General features: G+C 40.9%; 1 protein-coding gene across 4 annotated transcripts in view; it reads right to left on the reverse strand.

Moving 5' to 3' along the window:
* Positions 1 to 1,235: 1,235 nt before the first annotated feature.
* LOC132826233 (exocyst complex component 6-like) overlaps positions 1,236 to 22,204 on the reverse strand; it is a 199,522-nt gene continuing 178,553 nt past the window's right edge. For all 4 annotated transcript variants that reach the window (XM_060841918.1, XM_060841920.1, XM_060841921.1 and 1 more), the window contains 2 exons: positions 16,782 to 16,894; positions 1,236 to 2,465 (listed from right to left, as the gene is read on the reverse strand). In XM_060841918.1, coding sequence (XP_060697901.1) covers positions 2,333 to 2,465; positions 16,782 to 16,894 — 246 coding nt within the window. In that variant the 3' untranslated portion in view covers positions 1,236 to 2,332. The remainder of the gene's footprint in view (positions 2,466 to 16,781; positions 16,895 to 22,204) is intronic.

Consider the following 22,204-nt stretch of genomic DNA (forward strand, 5'->3'; position numbering starts at 1 on the left):
GACCCAAACAGAGAAAAGAGCTGAACTCCAGAGGGGAGGTCAGAGGAGTCACTGTCCTTGATATTAAGGGCAGCACAGTGAGTCGGTAGTTAGCACTGCTGCCTCACAAGGACCCAGCTTCAATTCCAGCCTGGGGGAGTTGTGTAAGTGGAGTTTGCACATTTTCCCCGTGTCTGAGACAGTTTCCTCCAGATACTCTAGTTTCCTCCTACAGTGCAAAGATGTGCATGTTAGGTGGATTGGCTATGCTAAATTGTGCATAGTGGCCAGGGATGTGCAGACTAGGTGGATTAGTCATGGAATTACATGGATTGGGCTTGCCGGGGGGTGTGTGTGTGTGGGGGGGGGGGTGCGGGGGAGCTCTGCGGAGTCGATGTGGACTCAATTAACCAAATAGCCTGCTTCCACACTGTAGAGATTCTACACAAATAACAAATATACACACCCTTGGTATCAAGGAACGCTGGCAAAATTAGAGACAATGGGAATCAAGGGAGAAGTCTCCACTGGTTGGAGTCATACCTAGCACATAGACAGAATTGTGATTCTGGGAAATCAGTCGTCACCTCTTGGCCATCTCCAAGTCCTTCAGGACAATGGCAGCAGCTACATGGGAATATCAATCCTTGAAAGTTCCTCTCCAAGCTGGTCACCATCCAGACATGGAAATATATCCTCGTTTCTTCACGGTCACTGGGTTAAAAGTTTAGACCTCTGCCTGTGACAATGTTGCGGATGTATCTACCACACATGGATTGCAGTGGTTCCAGAAGACAGGTCACCACACCTTCAAGGTCAACTGGAAATGGGCAATAAATGCTGGCCCAGTCAGCAACACCTACAATCTATAAATAAATGAAAAATATTCTGGTGAGTCCGTTGCCATGAAGAATCATGTTGGATTGGAAGGATTCATGAGTAAATCTTACACCAAAGAGTTATAGGCAACACATTGAGGTGATTTAATTTTTTTTCCTCTTTCGCAGGTGTGAGACGCAGCGAGATACACAAAGTGCACAAATCTTTATTTAATTTCCACCACCAGAAAAATAGGAAAACACCCGAGTGGCCTGTGACAAGCAGTGCCCTTATTGGGGTGATTTATAGATGCTTCAATCAAAACAGCAAACACAAGGTTTTAATTAGTATAATTTGAAAATATACCATTAATTCCACATCACCTTTAAAATAATGTTAGTACCCAATGAGGGAAATAAAATTGAGACTACAGAAAATAGCAATTAAAAAGTGCTCAGGGTTACTTTTATTACAGAGTAAGAATAAAGTACTGCAATAGATCAATTTACATAATTAAATTTCCTTCATTTTTGCCTGTCTTACAAATAGGAGTCAACAAAGAGGTCATACAGTAAGATAGTGAAGACATCTATACATTACATTTCCTACTGGGAGTGCAGAGGAACAATCAAAACAAAACCAGCATCATTATTCATCAATAGTCCACGTCTCACGTGAAGTGTATCAAACAGAAAGAAGGGAAATATGCTGAAGCAGATCAAAAGTAATTTCATATCACTTGTGATTGCTACAGGCTAGTGCTTCAAGTTCATTTTTATATTTCTGCAAAATACCCAACAAAATTCACATAGTACAGCCCTGAGTAAAAACCAAAAATACAAAATTTTTGTGCAGTGACATCTGTAATATGAATAAAACAGTCCTGAACATTTTTTCACAATGTGAATAATGAAAACCAAGTTAGACTGAACATTAACCCAACAATGGTAAAACGTACAAAATAGCTGTTTAATAAAAAAAGTAAAACAGTAACAACAGCCAACTCAGTATGCAAGATTGGAACACCATGGCTAATTTTTAAAAAATTATTTAGTAAGTAATGTCACCTTTGACCCATTGCACGAAATTAGAGAGCACAGTGTTATGCTAGACTAAAGCAAAATGATATTGCAGCTGCAACTAGTAAAAACTTGTGTGAAATATTAACTTATCCAATCCAATTTCTTCTGTGTTGATAGTGCCCAACAATTGAGAATATTCTCTAATTTTTAACTTTCTAGTTCATTTTTCTAGTTGTTTTGAAACATGACAAACATTTGTGGTATTGAGTAAAGGCCATTGCACATACTCAAAATCTCAAAACACCAAATTCTGCATATTTTGAAAAATACATACAAAACAGTTGCCACCCATTTCTTCTACTTTCATTCCACTCTACCCTTTACATTCCTGAATGATTCATTCTGTACTTGATGCAGTCTCATCCTTAAGAAAGTCTTTTGGCAGTCTGTTGTATGTGAATGCTGGTTGAAGACTGATACAGGCTAGCAATAATATAATCAGGACGACAGTCTTATGTGTGTTGGGCCATACCATTCACCAAACTACGCAGCTGTTTCACGACAGTCTCAATCAGTTTCTGCTTGTCACGGTCATTTTTTCTGAACTGAGAAAATATATTGTTCTTTTTGTTTGTCTCTTTCATTCTGCAAAAGAAATGAACCACATTTTTATATATAGCTTCCAAATCTTTCTGAATATTCAAATAAATCTATTACATATCATAAACCTGTTAATAAAACAGCTCTCCATTCGCCGAACCAAGTAGAAATGAACACTACTCTGTATTTCGACCTGGTATAGCACATGTTAAGAGTATAAAGCATGGCTCCCAGATCTCAAACCTTGTAAACTTCAGCTTATCTAAAACTTTCCCACCCATTTCATGTACACCCATCAACCCCATGTGTGCTGATGCAGCAACTTAAATTTAAAATTATCACCCATGCATTCAAATCTTTATGTCTCTATGTCAGCTCTAGAAACCATAAAGAACTGTGCATTCTCAGTTTTGGCTTCTTCCAGATCCTCAATTTTCTTGCTCCTCCACAGGTGGCTGAATCTTTAAGCTATCATGACCATAGAAAAAAAGTGTTGGGAATTTCCTCTGCAAGCCTCTCTCCTCCTAAATACTCTGTAAATCTTACCTCTGATTAAACTTTTGGTCAACCGTGCCAAGTTTCTGTATCTTAGTACAAGCTGAGGAATTGATGCGACTTTTGAAACCACTGACAAGTTGCAACAATTACATTAGAAGGTTACAGGGTTGCACATTTCAGAAGAGTAGTAAATAAACACATTTATCTCTGATTTCCAGGAGCTCATTATAAAACCTCATACTAAATGCAAGCGTGCCTTCTAGATTCAGAGAGAGAAGGTGCCTTGTGTACCGGCTCCACTGGCCTTACTTCAGCAGCTGTGCTGACAGGTGACAGATATTCACTCTCAGCTGATCAGATTTTACTGGGTGCCACTCAATGCAGTTCCCAATCTGGATCATTTAGTTAAGACTGAGAACTGAAATCTATTAAGAACTTAAGAATTTACTTTGTTGAAAATAACTTGCTTTCAATAAAGCATTGTAGATCATTGAGCCACTACACACCCATAACTTAATTATTCATTTGCACAGGACTAATGCAGAGAAGCTGTAGCCAAAGCAAAAAGTAGTATGAGGTACAATTAATGAGGTTAATGAACATAAATGCAATCTTATCTTTGCATGAGACCTTGCTCAAATCACATGTAAGAAATTGTGGTCACTTTGCTGCATTTACATGATGCATGAATCAGAAGCTATGGAAAGGTTAAGAGAGCCACAAGATTTATTCCCAGTTTAAGTTGATACTGTTGCACCCAGGACTGGAGGAATGCACCATTGTAATCCTGTTACTCATAGATCACAACATAAAAATACTTACACCATTTACAAAGATGACAATGAAATATCATATTTATAGTTAGATTTAAGCAAAAAATCATCAACCTTGAAATAATTGAACAAGGACTTGTAAGTCCCTTTGTGCTTCAGATTTCTGAAGACTGTTTTCAAAATGGGAAATGGCTATGTCTCTATTCTTCCTACCGAAGAGAATAACCTCATACACACATTGCATTTCATCTGCCACTTCTTTGCCCACTCACCTAGCCTAAGTCCTTCTGCAGCCTCCCATTTCCTCAACACTACTGGTCTCTCCACCTATCTTTGCATCATCTGTAAAGCTAGCAACAATGCCCTCAGTTCTTTAATCTCAATCTTTTACATAATGTTAATAGTTGTGGTCCCAACAGTGCCCCCTGTGGAACTTCACCAGTCACTGGCTGCCATCCTGAAAAAGAACAGTTATTCCCACTCTCTGCTTTCTGCCAGTCAGCCATTCCTCCCTCTATGCCAGTACCTAGCTGCTAACACCACAGGTTCTTGTTATTTAGCAACCTCATGTGGAGCATCTTGTCAGAGGCCTTTTAGAAATCTAAATAGACAGTGAAGGTTACTTCAGAGTACAATGGGACTTTGATCAGATGGGCTGATGCATGATAGAAGGGAGTTTAATCTAGATAAATATGAGATGCTACATTTGGTAGGGCAAATCAGGGCAGGACTTGTACACTTAATGCTAAGGTTCTGGGGAGTGTTGCCGAACAAAGAGACCTTGGAGTGCAGGTTCATAGTTTCTTGAAAATGGAGTTGCAGGTGGACAGGGTGGCAAAGAATGTTTGGTACGCTTGCCTTTATTGGTCAATGCATTGAGTATAGGAGTTGGGAGGTCATGTTGTGACTGTACAGGACATTGTTTAGGCCACTTTTAGAATACTGGTTCAATTCTGGCCTCCCTGCTATAGGAAGGATATTCTTAAACTTGAAAGGGTTCCAAAAAGGATTTAAAAGGATGTTGCCAAGGTTGGAGGGGTGATCTCAGAGGCTTATAAAATCAAGAAGGACATGGATAGGGTGAATAGTCAAGATATTTTCCCATAGGGTGAGGGAATCCAAAATTAGAGGGCATAGGTTTAAGGTGACAGAGGAAAGATTTAAAAGGGAGCTAAGGGGCAACGTTTTCATGTAGAGAGTGGTGAGTGTATGGAATGAACTGTCAAAGGAAGTGGAGAAAGCTGGTACAATTACAATATTTGAAAGACATCTGGATGCGTATACAAATTGGAAGGGTTTAAGAGGATCAACTGGGAAGATTAATTTAGGATATTTGTTCAGCATGGACAAGTTGGACCGAAGGGTTCGTTTCCATGCTGCACAGCTCTATAACCCCACTATGACAAACTAGCTGCCTTTCCCTAGAAAGAGGGAGTTCAAGAGTAGGGGCTATATTTTTAGGGTGGGAGAAAAAGGATTTAAAGAACTGAGGGGAACTCTTCTTTAAACAAAAAAGTGGTGTTTGTGTGGAATGAACTTCCAGATAAGTGGTGGATGTGGGTACGTTACAATGTTCAGGACTGTTTGGATAAGTACTGAATAAGAAAATTTGGGAGGGAATTGGACCAAGCGCAGGCAGATGCGATTAGTTTAGTTTAAGATTACGGTCAGCATGGACTGGTTGGACCAAAGGATCGGTTTCTGTACTGTACGACTTTGTCCACTGGCTTTTCTCTGTCTAACTTGCTTATTACCTCTTTAAAGAATTCTAACAGATCTGTCAAGCATGACTTCCCCTTGACAAAGCTCTACTTTACCACACCTCCAAGTACTCCACAATCGCATTCTTATTAAGGGACTCTAAAATCTTACCTGTATGTCAAGGGTCAGACGAACCAACTTATAGTTTTGTATCTTCTGCCTCCCTACCTTTTTAAAGAGGGGCATTACATTAACCACTGCCAGTCCTCTTGGACCCTCCCTGACTCCAGTGATTTCTGAAAGATCACCACGCCTTCAATCTGCTCAGCTCTCTCCTTCAGAACTCTGGGGTATAGCCCATCTGGTTGAGGTTATTTACCCAAATCCATTATTGTAGATTTCTCCCCCCATACCAGCATATATACCAATCTTTTCCTAGCTAAAATCAGTCCCAGAATTCCACTGGATCAAAATCATCTCTCTCAACAGACGCTGCCAGACCTTAGAAGTTCAAGGAATTTCAGTTTTTGCCCCTGTTTTTAAACTTCATCTGGAAATAAAAAGGCCAAAATTCAATTTGTCTTCTTAATTACTCACTGCACCTACATGTTAACTTTGTGTGCTCCATGCACAATAACACCCAGATTCCACTGCACTACAATTTCAGGAGTCTTTCCCCATTTAAGTAGTCTACAGATTCCTTATGTTCTCATCACAACATGCCCTTTTTGGATCTCAGCAAATGTGGATACACTCAGTCCCTCCTCCAATTAATAAATATAGATACAGGAAATAAGTAAGACCCCAGGATCGACCCTTGTGACATTCTAATAGTTATGCTTTTCAAATCTAGGCACTGTCTTCTGTGCAGTAACCAAACCTCAATCTATTCTAAAACATTATTGTCAATACAGTGAGTTCTTATCTTGTGTAATCATCTTTTGTGACATCTTATCAAATCCTTTTTGAAAATCCAAAATGTATTTCACCTGCCTGTTCCCCTTTATGAACCCTACTTGTTATATTCTCAAAGAACTCTTGCAAATTTGTTACACATAGTCTGTGAAAGGGAAATTTGTTCATTTGTGTTAAGCATTTTTAGAATGTCCCATGGATTCTAGCATTTTTCCCCCAACAGATGTTAGGGTAGCTGGCCTATAAGTTTCCCACTTGCAGGCTCCCTCCCTTCTTGAGCAGAAGCATTACGTTAATGGCTTTCCATACTACTGCAAGCTTCCAGGATCTAGTGAGTTCAGAATACACTAACAAATGGTCCACTATCTCTGCAGCCACCTCCTTTAAAACTGTTAGATGCAGGGCATCAGGTCTTGGCAACTTGCCCCATTAGTTTGCCAAATTCTGTTCCTCATGATAACATCACAATAACTACTGCAGCAATTGTTTCATCATGCCGATGTTGACAAGCCCCTCACAATTAGTGTTCAAACACAAGAAGCTTATTGCCGATAATGAACAATATTAAAACAAAAGGAAAAAGTGATCAATGCTGAGAACTAATATTCACAGAGGAAAGATTAATTTGTTAATGTAAAATTTAATTTGGAGAGAACACTTTGAGCAATGACCACAGGAAATAAAATATTTGAATGAAGCCTTAAAATGTCTCAATGGTAAACTTGTGGAACAAGCTAAAAGATAGATCTTAATCAAAGTATTAGAAGTCTCTATGTATGAAAAATACATTAAACAGGGAAAGGAATTGCTGTTGAACCAGAACAATTACTTGAATTAAGGGATTAAAAATCAAAATGGGTCTTACAAGTCATTAAGATAATTTTGAAAATAGTTTATCAGATATACATGCTCTCCACAATGATTTGAAAAGGAGGAGAAAAGATCAACCAAAAAAGAGGACGTGAAGTGAATTGCAGAGAAGACTAAAAATATTGTAAATGAAAATGCAAGTCCAGAATGAGGAAGCCACAGATATTCCTCAAAACATTAAATAAAGGCACATCCAGAATGGGACCAGGAGAGAGAAAAAAAATCTCGAAATGATCAGTGATTAAAAAGAATGAAACACACTTATTTGAACTCAAAAAGCATTGCAATAATATACTTGAAGCTGCAGAAAGAGATTTTGATCTGAAGAGAGAAGTAATCATTTTGACTAAAACTGAGAATTTACTAGGTTTCAGTTCAGAAAATTAACAAAGGTGGAGTTACATTTGCAGCTGACAATTAACAAATGGGCTGTGGACTTCACAGGACATGTTCTCTGCAAATATCAGAAGAACAGCAGGAGTAAAATCACAATCATATTTTCTCCTTGATGTGTTCTGTGGGGGTGTTTGCCTGTGACTCATTTTTGTCTCATGCTACGTTTGGGCTGTAAGAATACAAGTCATATCTATTTTGCACATTGTCTGTTTTTATCGATCATTTTTAAATGCTTGGGGAAAATTTTATTGGAAATAAACAAGTTTTTTTTATAAGAAAAAACCTGTAAATTGTTTTTCAATACTACACCAAATACAATCTAAAACTTGTATTACTGACCATATCACCAATCTGGCCAAACTTAAATGAATTACTGGAAGAAAAGGGACTAAAAAAAAAAATCAGTACACCTCTTCATCCTCATTTGGAACAGAAGTGAAAAATAAGCTTGTAACAACTGAAATTATAAAGAAGCGTAAAATAAATTATGGCAGCCAAAAGCATTAGTTTGAACTATGCTGTAACATTTAAAAAGTGCAAATTCAATGTTAAGAACTCAAAGTGACATGTTCAATCAAAAGGCTTTCATTGCAGAAAATTCCCATTTTATTTGTACTCTCACTCCTGAATTAGAAGACTGAAGTCTGGCTTTACCTCAGCGACTTGCAGACAAATCTAGGTTGATATTCTGAAGTGTTACTGAGCTGACATGTTGCATGCATGCAGATAACTGTCTAACCATCTCAGATGTTAAAAATCACACAACACCAGGTTATAGTCCAACAGGTTTAATTGGAAGCACACTAGCTTTCGGAGCGATGCTCCTTCATCAGGTGATAATGGAAGGCTCAATCCTAACAGACTTTATAGCAAAAATTTACAGTGTGATGTAACTGAAATTATACATTGAAAAATTGATTGCCTGTTAAGCCTTTCATCTGTTAGATGACAGTGACAGTTTCACTTCTTTCATGTGTAAATCACAAAACCTTTTTAAAAAAGTTGCATTCTCAGGTTAGCTGTTAACAATGGTGATAGCTAGACAAACATGTTGAAGGTGTTGGCCCCCTGTGTTCTCCGTCTATGCCATAATGTTTAGATTAATTCTAATCTAAAAAGTGAGATAACGGAGTTCTCCATGAATGCATGCAGTTTTTGAGCAAAGTACAATGTAACCAGAGCATACAAATTCCTAAAACACCACTCAAAAGATCAACAAGGAAGTTGTTCTGCAATCCTAGTCAATATCAATTCCTCATCCAATCAGAAACAGATTATTTGGTCATCAATTTCATTTTTGTTATTTGTTTGAAGATGTGGACCTTGCTGGTTAGGCCAACATTTATTGCTACCCCCCAATTGCCTTTGAGAAGATTGGTGAGCTGTCTTCTTGAACTGTTGCTGCACTTGGATTGTAGGAACACAATGCTGTCAAGAACGGAGTTTCAGGATTTTGATTCAATGGAATGGCAGCAGAGTTTCAATCAACCTGGCATGTGGTTTTAGACAATAGGTGCAGGAGTAGCCATTCTGCTCTTCGAGCCTGCAGCACCATTCAATATGATCCTGGCTGATCATCCTTAATCAGTATCCTGTTCCTGCCTTATCTCCATAACCCTTGATTCCACTATCCTTGAGAGCTCTATCCAACTCTTTCTTAAATGAATCCAGAGACAGGTCCTCCACTGCCCTCTGGGGCAGAGCATTCCACACAGCCATCACTCTCTGGGTGAAGAAGTTTCTCCTCATCTCTGTCCTAAATGGTCTACCCTGTATTTTTAAAACTGTGTCCTCTGGTTCGGCACTCACACATCAGCGGAAACATGTTTCCTGTCTCCAGAGTGTCCAATCCATTAATAATCTTATATGTCTAAATCAGATCCCCTCTCAGTCTTCTAAACAAGGATATACAAGCCCAGTCACTCCAGTCTTTCAGTGTAAGGTAATCCCGCCATTCCAGGAATTGACCTCATGAACCTACGCTGCACTCCCTCAATAGGCAGAATGTCTTTCCTCAAATTTGGAGACCAGAACTGCACACAATACTCTAGGTGTGGCCTCACCAGGGTCCTGTACAGCTGAAGAACCTCTTTGTTTCTATACTCAATCCCTCTTGTTATGAAGGCCAGCATGCTATTAGCCTTCTTCACTACCTGCTATACCTGCATGCTGACCTTCATTGACTGGTGTACAAGAACACCCACATCTCTCTGTACTGCCCCTTTACTTAAATTGATTCCATTTAGGTAGTAATCTGCATTCCTGTTCTTGCCACCAAAGTGGATAAGCATACATTTATCCACATTAAACTGCATCGGCCATGCATCTGACCACTCACCTAACCTGTCCAGGTCACCCTGTAATCTCCTAACATCCTACTCACATTTCACCCTGCCACCCAGCACAGTATCATCAGCAAATTTGCTAATGTTATGACTAATACCATCTTCTAGATCATTAATACATATTGTAAAAAGCTGTGGTCCCAGCACTGATCCCTGCGGTACCCCACTGGTCACTGCCTGCCATTCCGAAATGGAGCCGTTTATCATTACTCTTCGTTTCCTGTCAGCCAACCAACTTTCAATCCAAGTTAGCACTTTGCCCCCAATACCATGCGCCCTAATTTTGCTCACTAACCTCCTATGTGGGACTTTATCAAAAGCTTTCTGAAAGTCCAAGTGCACTACATCTATTGGATCTCCCTTGTCCATCTTCAGAGTTACATCCTCAAAACATTCCAGAAGATTAGTCAAGCATGATTTCCCCTTCATAAATCCATGCTGACTCTGACCTATCCTGTTACTACTATCCAGATGTGCCGTAATTTCATCCTTTATAATAGACTCCAGCATCTTTCCCACCACTGAAGTCAGTCTAGCTGGTCTATAATTTCCTGCTTTCTCTCTCCCTCCTTTCTTAAAAAAAGTGGTGCAACATTAGCCACCCTCCAATCTGCAGGAACTGATCCCGAATCTATCGAACTCTGGAAAATAATCACCAACGCATCCATGATTTCTCGAGCCATCTCCTTCAGTACCCTGGGCTATAGACCATCAGGCCTCGGGGACTTATCAACCTTCAGACCTAACAGTCTCTCCAACACCAATTCCTGGCAAATATAAATTCCGTTAAGTTCAGGTCTTTCAGCCACTGTTACCTCCGGGAGATTGCTTGTCTCTTCCCCAGTGAACACAGATCTGAAGTATCAATTCAATTCTTCTGCCATTTCTTTGTTCCCCATAATATATTCCCCTGTTTCTGTCTTCAAGGGCCCAATTTTAGTCTTAACCATTTTTTTGCCTTTCACATACCTAAAAAATCTTTTACTATCCTCCTTTATATTTTTGGCCAGTTTACCTTCATACCTCATTTTTTTCACTCGTATCTCCTTCTTAGTAATCCTCTGTTGTTCTTTAAAAGCTTCCCAGTCCTCAGTTTTCCCACTTATCTTTGCTATGTTATATAGCTCTCTCTTATATATTTCTTAACTTCCCTCGTCAGCCACGTCCACCCATGCCTCCTCCTAGGATCTTTCTTCCTTTTTGGAAAGAACTGATCCTGCATCTTCTGCATTATACCCAGAAATATCTGCCATTGTTCCTCCACTGACATCCCTGCTAAGGTATTGCACCATTGAACTTTCGCCAGATCCTCCCTCATAGCTCCATAGTTCCCTTTATTCAACAGAAATATTGTCACTTCCGATTGTACCCTCTCCCTCTCAAATTGCAAATTGAAGTTTATTGTATTATGGTCACTACTTCCCAATGGCTCCTTCACTTCGAGGTCCCTGATCAATTCTGGCTCGTTGCACAATACCAGATCCAGAATTGCCTTCTCTCTGGTAGGCTCCAGCACCAGCTGTTCTAAGAATCCATCTCGGAAGCACTCCACAAAGTTTCTTTCTTGAGGTCCAATACCATCCTGATTCTCCCAGTCTACCTGCATGTTGAATTCCCCCATAACAACTGTAGTAACATCTTTGCAACAGGCCAATTTCAGCTCCTGATTCAACTTACATCCGACATCCAGACTGCTGTTTGGGGGCGTGTAGATAACTCCCAAGAGGGTCTTTTTACCCTTAGAATTTCTCAGCTCTATCCATACTGACTCTACATCCCCTAATTCTAGGTCCCCGCGCGCAAGGGACTGAATATCATCCCTTACCAACATGGCCACCCCACCTCCTCTGCCCATCAGTCTGTCCTTACGATAGCACATGTAGTCTTGAATATTCATTTCCCAGGCCCTGTCCACTTGAAGCCACATCTCAGTTATCCCCACAATATCATATCTGCCAATTTCCAAAAGAGCCTCAAGCTCATCCAACTTATTTCTAATGCTTCGAGCATTCATACATAGTATTTTTAATTTGTCACTGCCCTTTTGGAGGGGAAATGGTAGGTGGTGCTACCCTTGTCCTGCTTGGTGGTAGTGGTTGCAGATTTGAAAGGAACTCTAATTGTCGTCTTTGTCAATTACCACCATGTGTTGTGCACATAAAACACACTGCTGTCACTGCATGGCAAGGGTGAAGGGAATTAATGTTCAGGGTAGTGGATGGAGAATCAATCAAGTGAGATGTTTTGTCTTGTTCTTCAATTCTTTGGACCTATATTCAGGCAGTAGAGAGTATTCCAAAACACTGCTAACTTGTGCCTTGCAGATGACAAAATTCTGGACCTTTGACCTACTCCAGAAGCCACTGTATTTGTACGGCTGGTCCAGTCCAGTTTTTGGTCAAAGGTAACATCTAGAGTGTTAATGTGAAATTCAGTGATGATAATGCCATTGAATGTTAAAGGATAGATGGCTAGATTCTCTCTTGTTGGATATGGTCAGTGCCTAACACTTGTGTGGCACAGATGCCACTTGCTTTTATCAGTACATTCCTGGAAATTGGAAAAGATTCACTGCACATGGACACTGACTGCTTCAGTATCCAAGGAGCTGCAAATGGTGAATATTAAACCATCAGCAAGCATCACTTCTTCTGACCCTATGATGGAGTGAAGGTGATCAGGTTTAGGACACTACCCTGAGGAACTCTTGCAGAGATATCCTGGAGCTGAGATGATGCTTCTTCCAAGGTGGTAGCGAATTAGGACTCTCCAGCCAGAGCTCATCTGCTCCTTGCATTTCTTTTTTCTCTTCTGTGTTTATTCCTTTTTCTTTTGTGGAGATGCTCTGAACCCCCAGCCTCAGCGTGGACATGGCAGAGGCTCAGCATGGAATTCCAGCCTCGAGGTGAAGCTTGCATGGTCTGGAGGCCAGGTACTGACAGACTGAGGTGGGAAGACTGTTATTCTAAACTTCTATTTCTTTCTCCTAAGAATTTGTACTTAAAAATTAGTACCCAAGTACCTTTGTGCCTAAAATTATCTACCATCATTAATGACTGAAGTGGCAGGATTGTTGAGTTTACAGTCTGAGCTGGTAGTTGTGAGATCAATTAGCCCGATCTCATCACTCGCTGCTTACAAATGGATCTGTATTGTAGCATGTTTTAAGTACGCCTAGTGCAGTTCCTGGTATGCCTTCCTGGACTCTTAGAATCAGATCTGATCTCTTTGGTTGATGGTAATGGTAAAGTGAGGATATGGTGGTGCCATGAGGTTATAGATGGTGAGCAAATCCAACATACTGTAGCTGATGGCTCACAGCACCTCATGACATCCAGTTTTGACTTGCTAGGTCTGTTAAAAGTCTGGTAGTGCCACACAACACAAGGGAGGGTATCCTCAATGTGGAGTCATGACTTTGTCACCACAGGGACTGTGCAAAGGTCACTTCCACTGATCTAGTCATGGACGGAACAACTGCAATAGGCAGATTGATGGGAATGAGGTCAAGAGGATTTTTACCCAAGATCTGCTGAAAACCTAATCCAACAGCTATGCTCTTTGGGACTCAGCTAACTAAGTAGTGGTGCTCCCAAGTCACTTTTGGTGTTCAAGTCTGAAGTTGCCTACCAAGGGATCATTGTATCCTTTCCGTCCTACCCCATCTGCATTTCGGAGAGACTATTCCCTCTGCAACTCCTTTGTCTGATCCACGACCCACACCAGCCCACACCCCACTCCCTGCACCTTCCCTACCAATGCAAGAAATGCAAAGCCTGCGCCCACACCTCCCTCCTCAGCTCTGTCCAAGGCCCCAAAGGATCCTTCCACATCTGACAGAAATTTACCTGTACTTCCATACATGTCATCTACTATATCCATTGCACTGGGGTGGCACGGTTGCTCAGTGGTTAGCACTGCTACCTCACAGCACCAGTGTCCCAGGTTCGCTTCCAGCCTCGGGCAACTGTCTGTGTGGAGTTTGCACATTCTCCCAGTGTTTGCATGGGTTTGCTCCGGGTGCTCTGGTTTCCTCCCAAAGTCCAAAGATGTGCAGGTCAGGTGAATTGGCCATGCAAAAAATTGTCCAGAGTGTTAGATGCATTAGTCAGAGGGAAATGGGTCCAGGCGGGTTACTCTTCAGAGGGTCGATGTGGACAGGTTGGGCTGAAGGGTCTGTTTCCACACTGTTGGGAATCTAATCTAACTTCACATGTTGTCTCCTCTAAATAGGGGAAAACGGGACTCCAACTTGTGGATCGTTTCAGAGAACACCTCTGGGACACCCGCAGCAACAAACCCCACTGTCCTGTGGCTAAACATCTTAACTCCCCTCCCACTCCAAAGGGTATGCAGGTCCTGGGCCTCCTCTATTACCAAAACCTAATCGCCCAATACTCTTCCGCATTGATCCCATGTGGTTGGACAGTCCCAACGTGGATTTCACTAGGTTTCTTCATTTCCCCGCCCCCTCCCTTATCCCAGTCCCAAGCCTCCAACTTGGCACTGCCCTCTTTACTGGTCCTCCTTCCTTCCCACCTGTCTGCTCCACCCTCCTCTCCGACCTGTCACCTTCACACACCCCTACCTTTACCGATCACATCCCAGCTACTTTCACCCCAGCCCCACCCCACTCCATTCCCATTTATCTCTGTCCCCTGGCCCACAAGCCTTTCATCAGGAATGAGGCTTATGCCTGAAACATTGATTTGCCTGTTCCTACAATGCTACCTGACCTGCTGTGCTTTTCCACCATCACGCTCCTGACTCTGATCTCCAGCATCTGCAGTCCTCACTTTCTCCTAGTTGATTGTAACCAGTTATGAAAATGTGTTGCTGGAAAAGCGCAGCAGGTCAGGCAGCATCCAAAGAACAGGAAATTTGATGTTTTGGGCATAAGCCCTTCTTCAGGGTGAAGGGCTTATGCCCGAAACGTCGAATTTCCTGTTCCTTGGATGCTGCCCGACCTGCTGCGCTTTTCCAGCAACACATTTTCAGCTCTTTTACTCCAGTATCTGCAGACCTCACTTTCTCCTGCAACCAGTTATGGTCAATATTGATAGGGTGATTTTTGTAGAATTAACAGAACCAGGTTGGCTGTTGTCTCCAGTGCATAGGTCAATGTCAGGTGCTCTGTCCAATATCTTTCCTGTCTTTGAACTTTGCAGAGATTTGAGATTTGATGCACCTGATTGAAATGACTGGAGATCCAAAGGACAATAACCAGTCAACCACATCACACTGAGTCACACATGGACCAGACTAGATAAGGATAATAGATTCCCTTGCTTACAAAAGGACATTAGTCAATGAAATGGGTATTTATGACAATTGATAGTGGTTATGTGGTCACATTAGGCTAGCTTTTTAATTCCAGTTCTTTTTAAAAATTCAAGTTTTACCATCTGCCATGGAGAAATTCAAGCCGATATTTCCACAGCATTAACCTGGGATCTGGAATTTTAGCCCATCGACATTACCTCCATGCCACCTATACCATCTCCCCAACTCTGTTGTGCATTTCAACACTGAATAAGTTTCAAAAATATTTCATTGGCTGTGAAGCACTGAGGAGTATTTTGGAAATCCCAACAGTTATCAAAGACACTAACTAAATGCAGGTTTTTTTTCTTTCAACGTGAGCTTATTTCATTTTCTCATACTCAAAAGATTATGTTTTTCCAGGGTTTTCTTCCACCCAGCCTAACCACTAGTCAAATTATGCACTGAATCACTCCTAATTGCTTTTGATCAGTGTATTTTATAAATCTATGAAAGCAATCTTGTATAAAGATAAATAAAGAAATTACTTATTCAAAGTGGATAAAAAAATTGACTTTTAAGTCAATATAAAAGCAGTTTCAAAATAGCATCAGAAACTCAAAACATTACAATAATCAAACTTTATTTGTTTTAAGAGGAAACTTGCTCCGATTTCAAGTAAATAATATTATTAAAATTATCAAGGGACAACTTCCAATGCCATGGAGTTGGAGGTTAATTACTTTGGACAGACACTGCTTTCTCAAACAGGTTTAGGAATGCAAAAATCAAAGCAGTTCAGACATAAGCATGTCATGTGTTAAATATGCATACATTAAGTAATTTCTAAAAGATAAGATGCAATTCCCAATGGATCAATGCAGTCTCAAATCACAACAATGAATAAGCAGCACTACCTAGAATATGCAACTACTTACCCTCTGTCGATTCGGATTTGGAGCAATTTACCAAAAAAGGAATGATGAGATAATGATGATGAGACAGTCAAATGCCACTTCAAGCAATCAAAGTTGTAAAATGTTGCTACTAAAGGTACTAGGTAATGGTAATGTACAGTACAGCAATAGTTTTACAAAAATGTCATTTTATTTGAAAAACAAAATGATTCTTTTTACTTCTAACATCCAGTTGGAGGCACAGTGGTTAACACTGCTGCCTCAGCGCCAGAGACCCAGGCTCAATTCCCGCCACAGGCACAGACTGTGTGGAGTTTGCACGTTTTCCCAGTGTCTGCGTGGGTTTCCTCCGGGTGCTCCGGTTTCCTCCCACAGTCCAAAGATGTGCAGGTCAGGTGAATTGGCCGTGCTAAATTGCCCGTAGTGTTAGTAAGGGGTAAATGTAGGGGTATGGGTGGGTTGCGCTTCGGTGGGTCGGTGTGGACTTGTTGGGCTGAAGGGCCTGTTTCCACACTAAGTAATCTAATTCAGGAAATTGTAAGAAGAATGAAGTAATAATGAAATAAACTAATACTTTACTTCAGAGTATAAATGACTTAAAATAATGAGTCATCTTGATATAAACCATCTTGTTTCATGGTACTTAGGGACACCTGTAAAAACAAACTTTCAAAACTTGCTTACTTCTCAAGGAGTATCAGAGCTGTGCTGGGATTCACCCTCAGATACTTGGATGTAGCTTGCCCATAATCAGCTAGATATGTTGACCAGTCCCACACCATAAACAGGTCAAGGAGCTGCAAAAGACAAATAAACACATGGTACTATTACTTTTAATACAAGTGCTGGCATAATTTATGATTTTCTTCTTGAGATTTATTTTTTAAACCAGCACCAAGCTGCAAGGAAAGCAACTCATGGGGAGATAGTAAGATTGAACCTTACTATTACCTCTTCCAGTCTTTTTACACACAATTAGTTGCATCTAACATTAGCTTCCAACATTGGATTAATTTGCATCAAAATACTGTACATGCAAAACAAACTTCTCCAAATTCCAAGTACTCTATGTCGCCAAGTCACTTCAAAACAAAGTCAAGACCTCAATTGAACAAACTTTGAACTGGACAAGTGTGAACAGTCTGCTTCAAATGCCTATTTCTTGATGAGCCTAACCCAGGTATTGAGCAGACATTTCTACTTTGGTATTTGGGTTCTAGGAGGGCAATGAACTGGAAACCTATTACCACTTAGCATCAGACCCACTTTTAAGTGCACCTTGTATGCTACTGGCCAATGAAATTTACTTTTCCAGGTCTTGACTTTGGTTCAGCATCATATTTTATCCCTGTGGCTACCTGCCATGATTTTTTGAAAATTCAAGGTGTAAAGTAATGACTCAGTTTTTGTGTCAATATCAGTAGTTCCTTTCAACAGCATCTTAATTCCTGAATTACTTCTGGCAAAAACATTCAGTATTGACTAACATTCGAATGAAGTATTTCAACAATGCTGAATATACAACTCTAATATGAAATCATTTCCTGTTTCATTGCTAAAGAGGGCACAGCACTGTACTGGGGTTCTGGGTCATATCACACCATCAACCAATATGAAACCAATTAGCTGTTCATTCATCATGGCTGTTGTAGGATATCTTTAGGTGACTGTGATAGCTGAGAGACTGATTATTGTTACACAGGGCAAAACTGGGTTGGAGACTGGACAGTTCATCGTATGCATGTGGAACAGATGCTCACTTATGTAAACAGTGATGGGTTCATCTTCTGGAGTGGAGTCAGAAATAAATTATCCTGAATTTTTTTTTACCCTAAACTGTTTTGGTTTCTAACTTTTCACTTCTCCTAGGAGATCATATTCAACCAGATGGATAGGAAGTATCCGTACTGTGATGGGTAAGGGATCAAGGCTGTTTATCAAGCTGATCAACATGCCCTGTCTGCCATGTTTAGATGCACACGTAACAAATTAAGGGTTCATTAAAAAAAGTCAAAGAAAGACTTTTGCAGATCATTATAGGCTGAAGAATCCTCCTCTTATGTTACATTGAAACTCCAAAGGGAAATGGAATAAACCTGATGTTCAAGTGGTGGAGTATTTATCCTTCAACTAGAAGGCCTAGAATCTTAATTTGGAGATGCTGGTCATGTAAAACTTGGTTACAAGGGTCAGTCAAGTGCATTTGTAGCCCAGATTCCAGATTGAGCAGTGCACATCAGCATGGTCCCCATCTACAGAGGAGTGAAGGACAAATATATCTAAAATCTCATGAAACACATAGCAACTGACTGACCATAGGTCAAGTTGGTTACAGGTAAGACTGTTGAACTCAACACTGCCACCACTACAGAAAAACCTGCAGATACAAGGTTGGACTCTTTGGTCATCTAGCCTGTCATCTTCGATGTCCAGTTTGGTGATTGAGGGCAGATTTCTTTTTTAGGAATATGGATCTGCACATGTAATGCTACAACCTGCAAGGTTACACAACAGGTTGCTGCTAAGTTATTGGTGTGGAACTGAGCAAAAAGAAAGGGATGATCACCTTATTGGGGTTGTACTACGTACCTCCCAACAATCAGCAGGAAATTGAGAAACAAATTTGTAAGGGGATTTGGAAGAATAATAGGGTGGTTATGGTAGGGGATTAACTTTCCAAACATTTTGGGACTGCCATAGTGTTAAAGGTTTAGATGGAGAGGAATTTGTTAAGTGTCTACAAGAAATTTTCTTATTTAGTAAATGGATGAACCTACTAGAGACTGTGCAAAATATGACCTACTCTTGGGAAAGAAGGCAGAGTAAGTGACAGAGGTGTCAATGGGGAGCACTTTGGGGCCAGCGACCATAATTCTATTAGTCTTTAAATTGCAATGGAAAAAGATATACCTGGTAAAGTTCTAAATTGGAGGAAGGCCAATTTTGGCATTAGGCAATAACTCAAAAATTGATTCGGGGCAGATGTTCACAGGTATAGGGGCGGCTGGAAAATGGGAAAGCTTCAAAAATGAGACAAGAGTCCAGAGACTTTACGTTCCAATTAAGGTGAAAGGCAAAGCTGGTAGGTGTAGGGAATGCTGGATGACTAGAGAAATTGAGGTTTTTGTCATGAAAAATAAGGAAGCATGCGTCAGGAATAAACAGCAGAGATTGAGTGAACCCTTAAGGGAAATGAAGGGGGCAAAAAGGGAACATGAGACCGCTTTGGCCAATAGGGTTAAGGAGAAACCAAAAGGGATTCTATAAATACACTAAAGACAAAAGGGTAATTACGGAGCAAATAAGGTCCCACAAAGATCAGCAAGGCTGAGATGGGGAAAGACACTAAACAAATATTTTGCATCAATGTTTACTGTAAAGAAGGACATGGAAAATATAGAATGTGGGGAATAAATGGCGACATCTTGAAAAATGTCCTTATTACACAGGTGGTAGTCCTGGATGTCTTAAAATGCATAAAGGTGGATAAATCCCAAGGACCTGATCAGGTGTACCCTAAAACTCTGTGGGAAGCTAGGGAAGTGATTGCAGGTAGATTGGAGAGTGAAGGCGGCATTTGGTATGTTTTCCTTTAGAGCACTGAGTATAGAAGTTGGGAGGTTATGTTGCGGCTGTACAGGACATTGGTTAGGGCACTTTTGGAAAAGTGTGCGCAATTCTGGTCTCCCTCTATGAAGGAGGAGGATGTGAAACTTGAAAGGGTTCAGGAAAGATTTACAAGGGATGTTGCTAGGGTTGAAGAACTTGAGCTATAGGGAGAGGCTGAATAAGCTGGGGCTCTTTTCCCTGGAATGTTGGAGGCTGAGGGGTGACCTTACAGAGTTTATAAAATCATGAGGAGTATGGACAGGGTAAACAGACAAGGTCTTTTTTCTGGGGTGGGAGAGTCTAAATCTAGAGGGCATAGATTTAAGGTGAAAAGGGGAATGATTTAAAAAGGGACCTAAGGGGCAGCTTTTTCATGCAGAGGATGGTGCGCATACGGAATGAGCTGCCAGAGGAAGTGGAGGTAGCTAGTAAAATTACAACATTTAAAAGACATCTTGATGGGTATATGATGGGCCAAATGCTGGCAAATGGGACAGATTAGGTTCAGATATCTGGCCGACATTGACGTGTTGGACTGAATGGTCTGTTTCTGCGGTGCACATCTCGGTGACTCAGACTCCAAATGGAATTAGAGTGAATGGCTAGTTTAATCAGCTGGTGCAGAGGGCTGGACGGCCTTTTTTCCTTTACTGTAACTTTATGACCACGAATGACAAGGAATGCTGCATGATCTATCAAATTCATACTAGTTTTAGATAAAAACTGCTTATGCTTGGGGTTTTGAGAGAAAAAAAACTTTGACCATCAGATATGTTGTACAAAATAACATGAAATGTCAAGCCAGCACATCAAGGATTTCAGTGTGCTGATTGTGGGAGACAATGATAAGACAAGACAGTAGACTTGACATGCTGGAATTACCAAATGATCCAAAATATTACCCATCACCATCATCTACAAAGGCTGGCTGGCCAGTTGAACTCACAGTCTTACAGTAGTTACTATGTCCTACAAATATATTCCAGCACAATACAAAAATTATTATGCAAATTACAAATGAAAGCCTCAGGTCATTTACGTTTTTTTTAGGGCTTCATGCACCAATGCACTGAAATTCAGATAACTGCACACACACTGAAAGAGGCTGGTCTGCAGAATGTGTCGTAGGTCTTTCACTATGCATGCGCTCCTTCAGAGCTCATCTAGGTAATTACAGGTCAGTCATAACATCTGTGGTGGGGAACTCCTGGCCTTTAACTAAAGATTAAATTATCATGATCTATGTAGAAAAACAGTTTAAAGAAGCCATCATAGAATTCAAAAGGAAATATTGTACATGACAGATCTCCTTTGAGGAGGTAACTGAAATGGGGATAGGGGAAAAACTAGGAACCTACAGAAATGTTAGGCAACTGAAACTATGAGTCAGTGCAGAGCAGATCAAGAGGTGTGAAATAGGAGGGGAACAGAATGCTGGGATTAGGAATTGGTTAGAATGCAGGAAAGAGAGAGCAGGAATTAAAGGAAGATTTCCCCAGAATACTTGGGTGATAGTTGATTCCCTCAAAAGGTTAAATTTTAATGCAAATTGAATGTGGCAATGATTTGGATAGGGAATAGAGAGAAAATCTGATAACCAAAGTAAGACCATTAGAAGACCAACAGGAGCTGTGAAGGAATGGATGGCAGGAGGACACCAAAGGAATTAACCCTAGGTTATAGAAGCAGAGAGTCATAGAGATGTACAGCATGGAAACATACCCTTCGGTCCAACCCGTCCATGCTGGCCAGATATCCCAAACCAATCTAGTCCCACCTGCCAGCACCCGGCCCATATCCCTCCAAACCCTTCCTATTCATATACCCATCCAAATGACTCTTAAAATGTTGCAATTGTACCAGCCTCCACCACATCCTCTGGCAGCTCATTCCATACAAGTACCACCCTCTGCATGAAAAGGTTGCCCCTTAAGTCTCTTTTATAGCTTTCCCCTCTCACCCTAAACCTATGCCCTCTAGTTCTGGGCTCTCCGACCCCAGGGAAAAGACTTTGTCTGTTTACCCTATCCATGCCCCTCAGTTTTGTAACCCTCTATTAGGTTACCCCTCAGCCTCTGACGCTCCAGGGAAAACAGCCCCAGCCTGTTCAGCCTCTTCCTGTAGCTCAGATCCTCCAACCCTGGCAACATCCTTGTAAATCTTTTCTGAACCCTTACAAGTTTCAGAACATCTTTCCGATATGAAGGAGACCAAAATTGCACGCAATATTCCAACAGTGGCCTAACCAATGTCCTGTACAGCCGCAACATGACCTCCCAACTCCTGTACTCAATATTCTGACCAATAAAGGAAAGCATACTAAACGCCTTCTTCACTACCCTATCTACCTGCGACTCCACTTTCAAGGAGCTATGAACCTGCACTCCAAGGTCTCTTTGTTCAGCAACACTCCCTTGGACCTTACCATTAAGTGTATAAGTCCTGCTAAGATTTGCTTTCCCAAAACACAGCACCTCGCATTTATCTGAATTAAACTC

This window comes from Hemiscyllium ocellatum, chromosome 22 (assembly GCF_020745735.1).
Source record: "Hemiscyllium ocellatum isolate sHemOce1 chromosome 22, sHemOce1.pat.X.cur, whole genome shotgun sequence".
In the NCBI taxonomy this organism is placed as follows: domain Eukaryota; kingdom Metazoa; phylum Chordata; class Chondrichthyes; order Orectolobiformes; family Hemiscylliidae; genus Hemiscyllium; species Hemiscyllium ocellatum.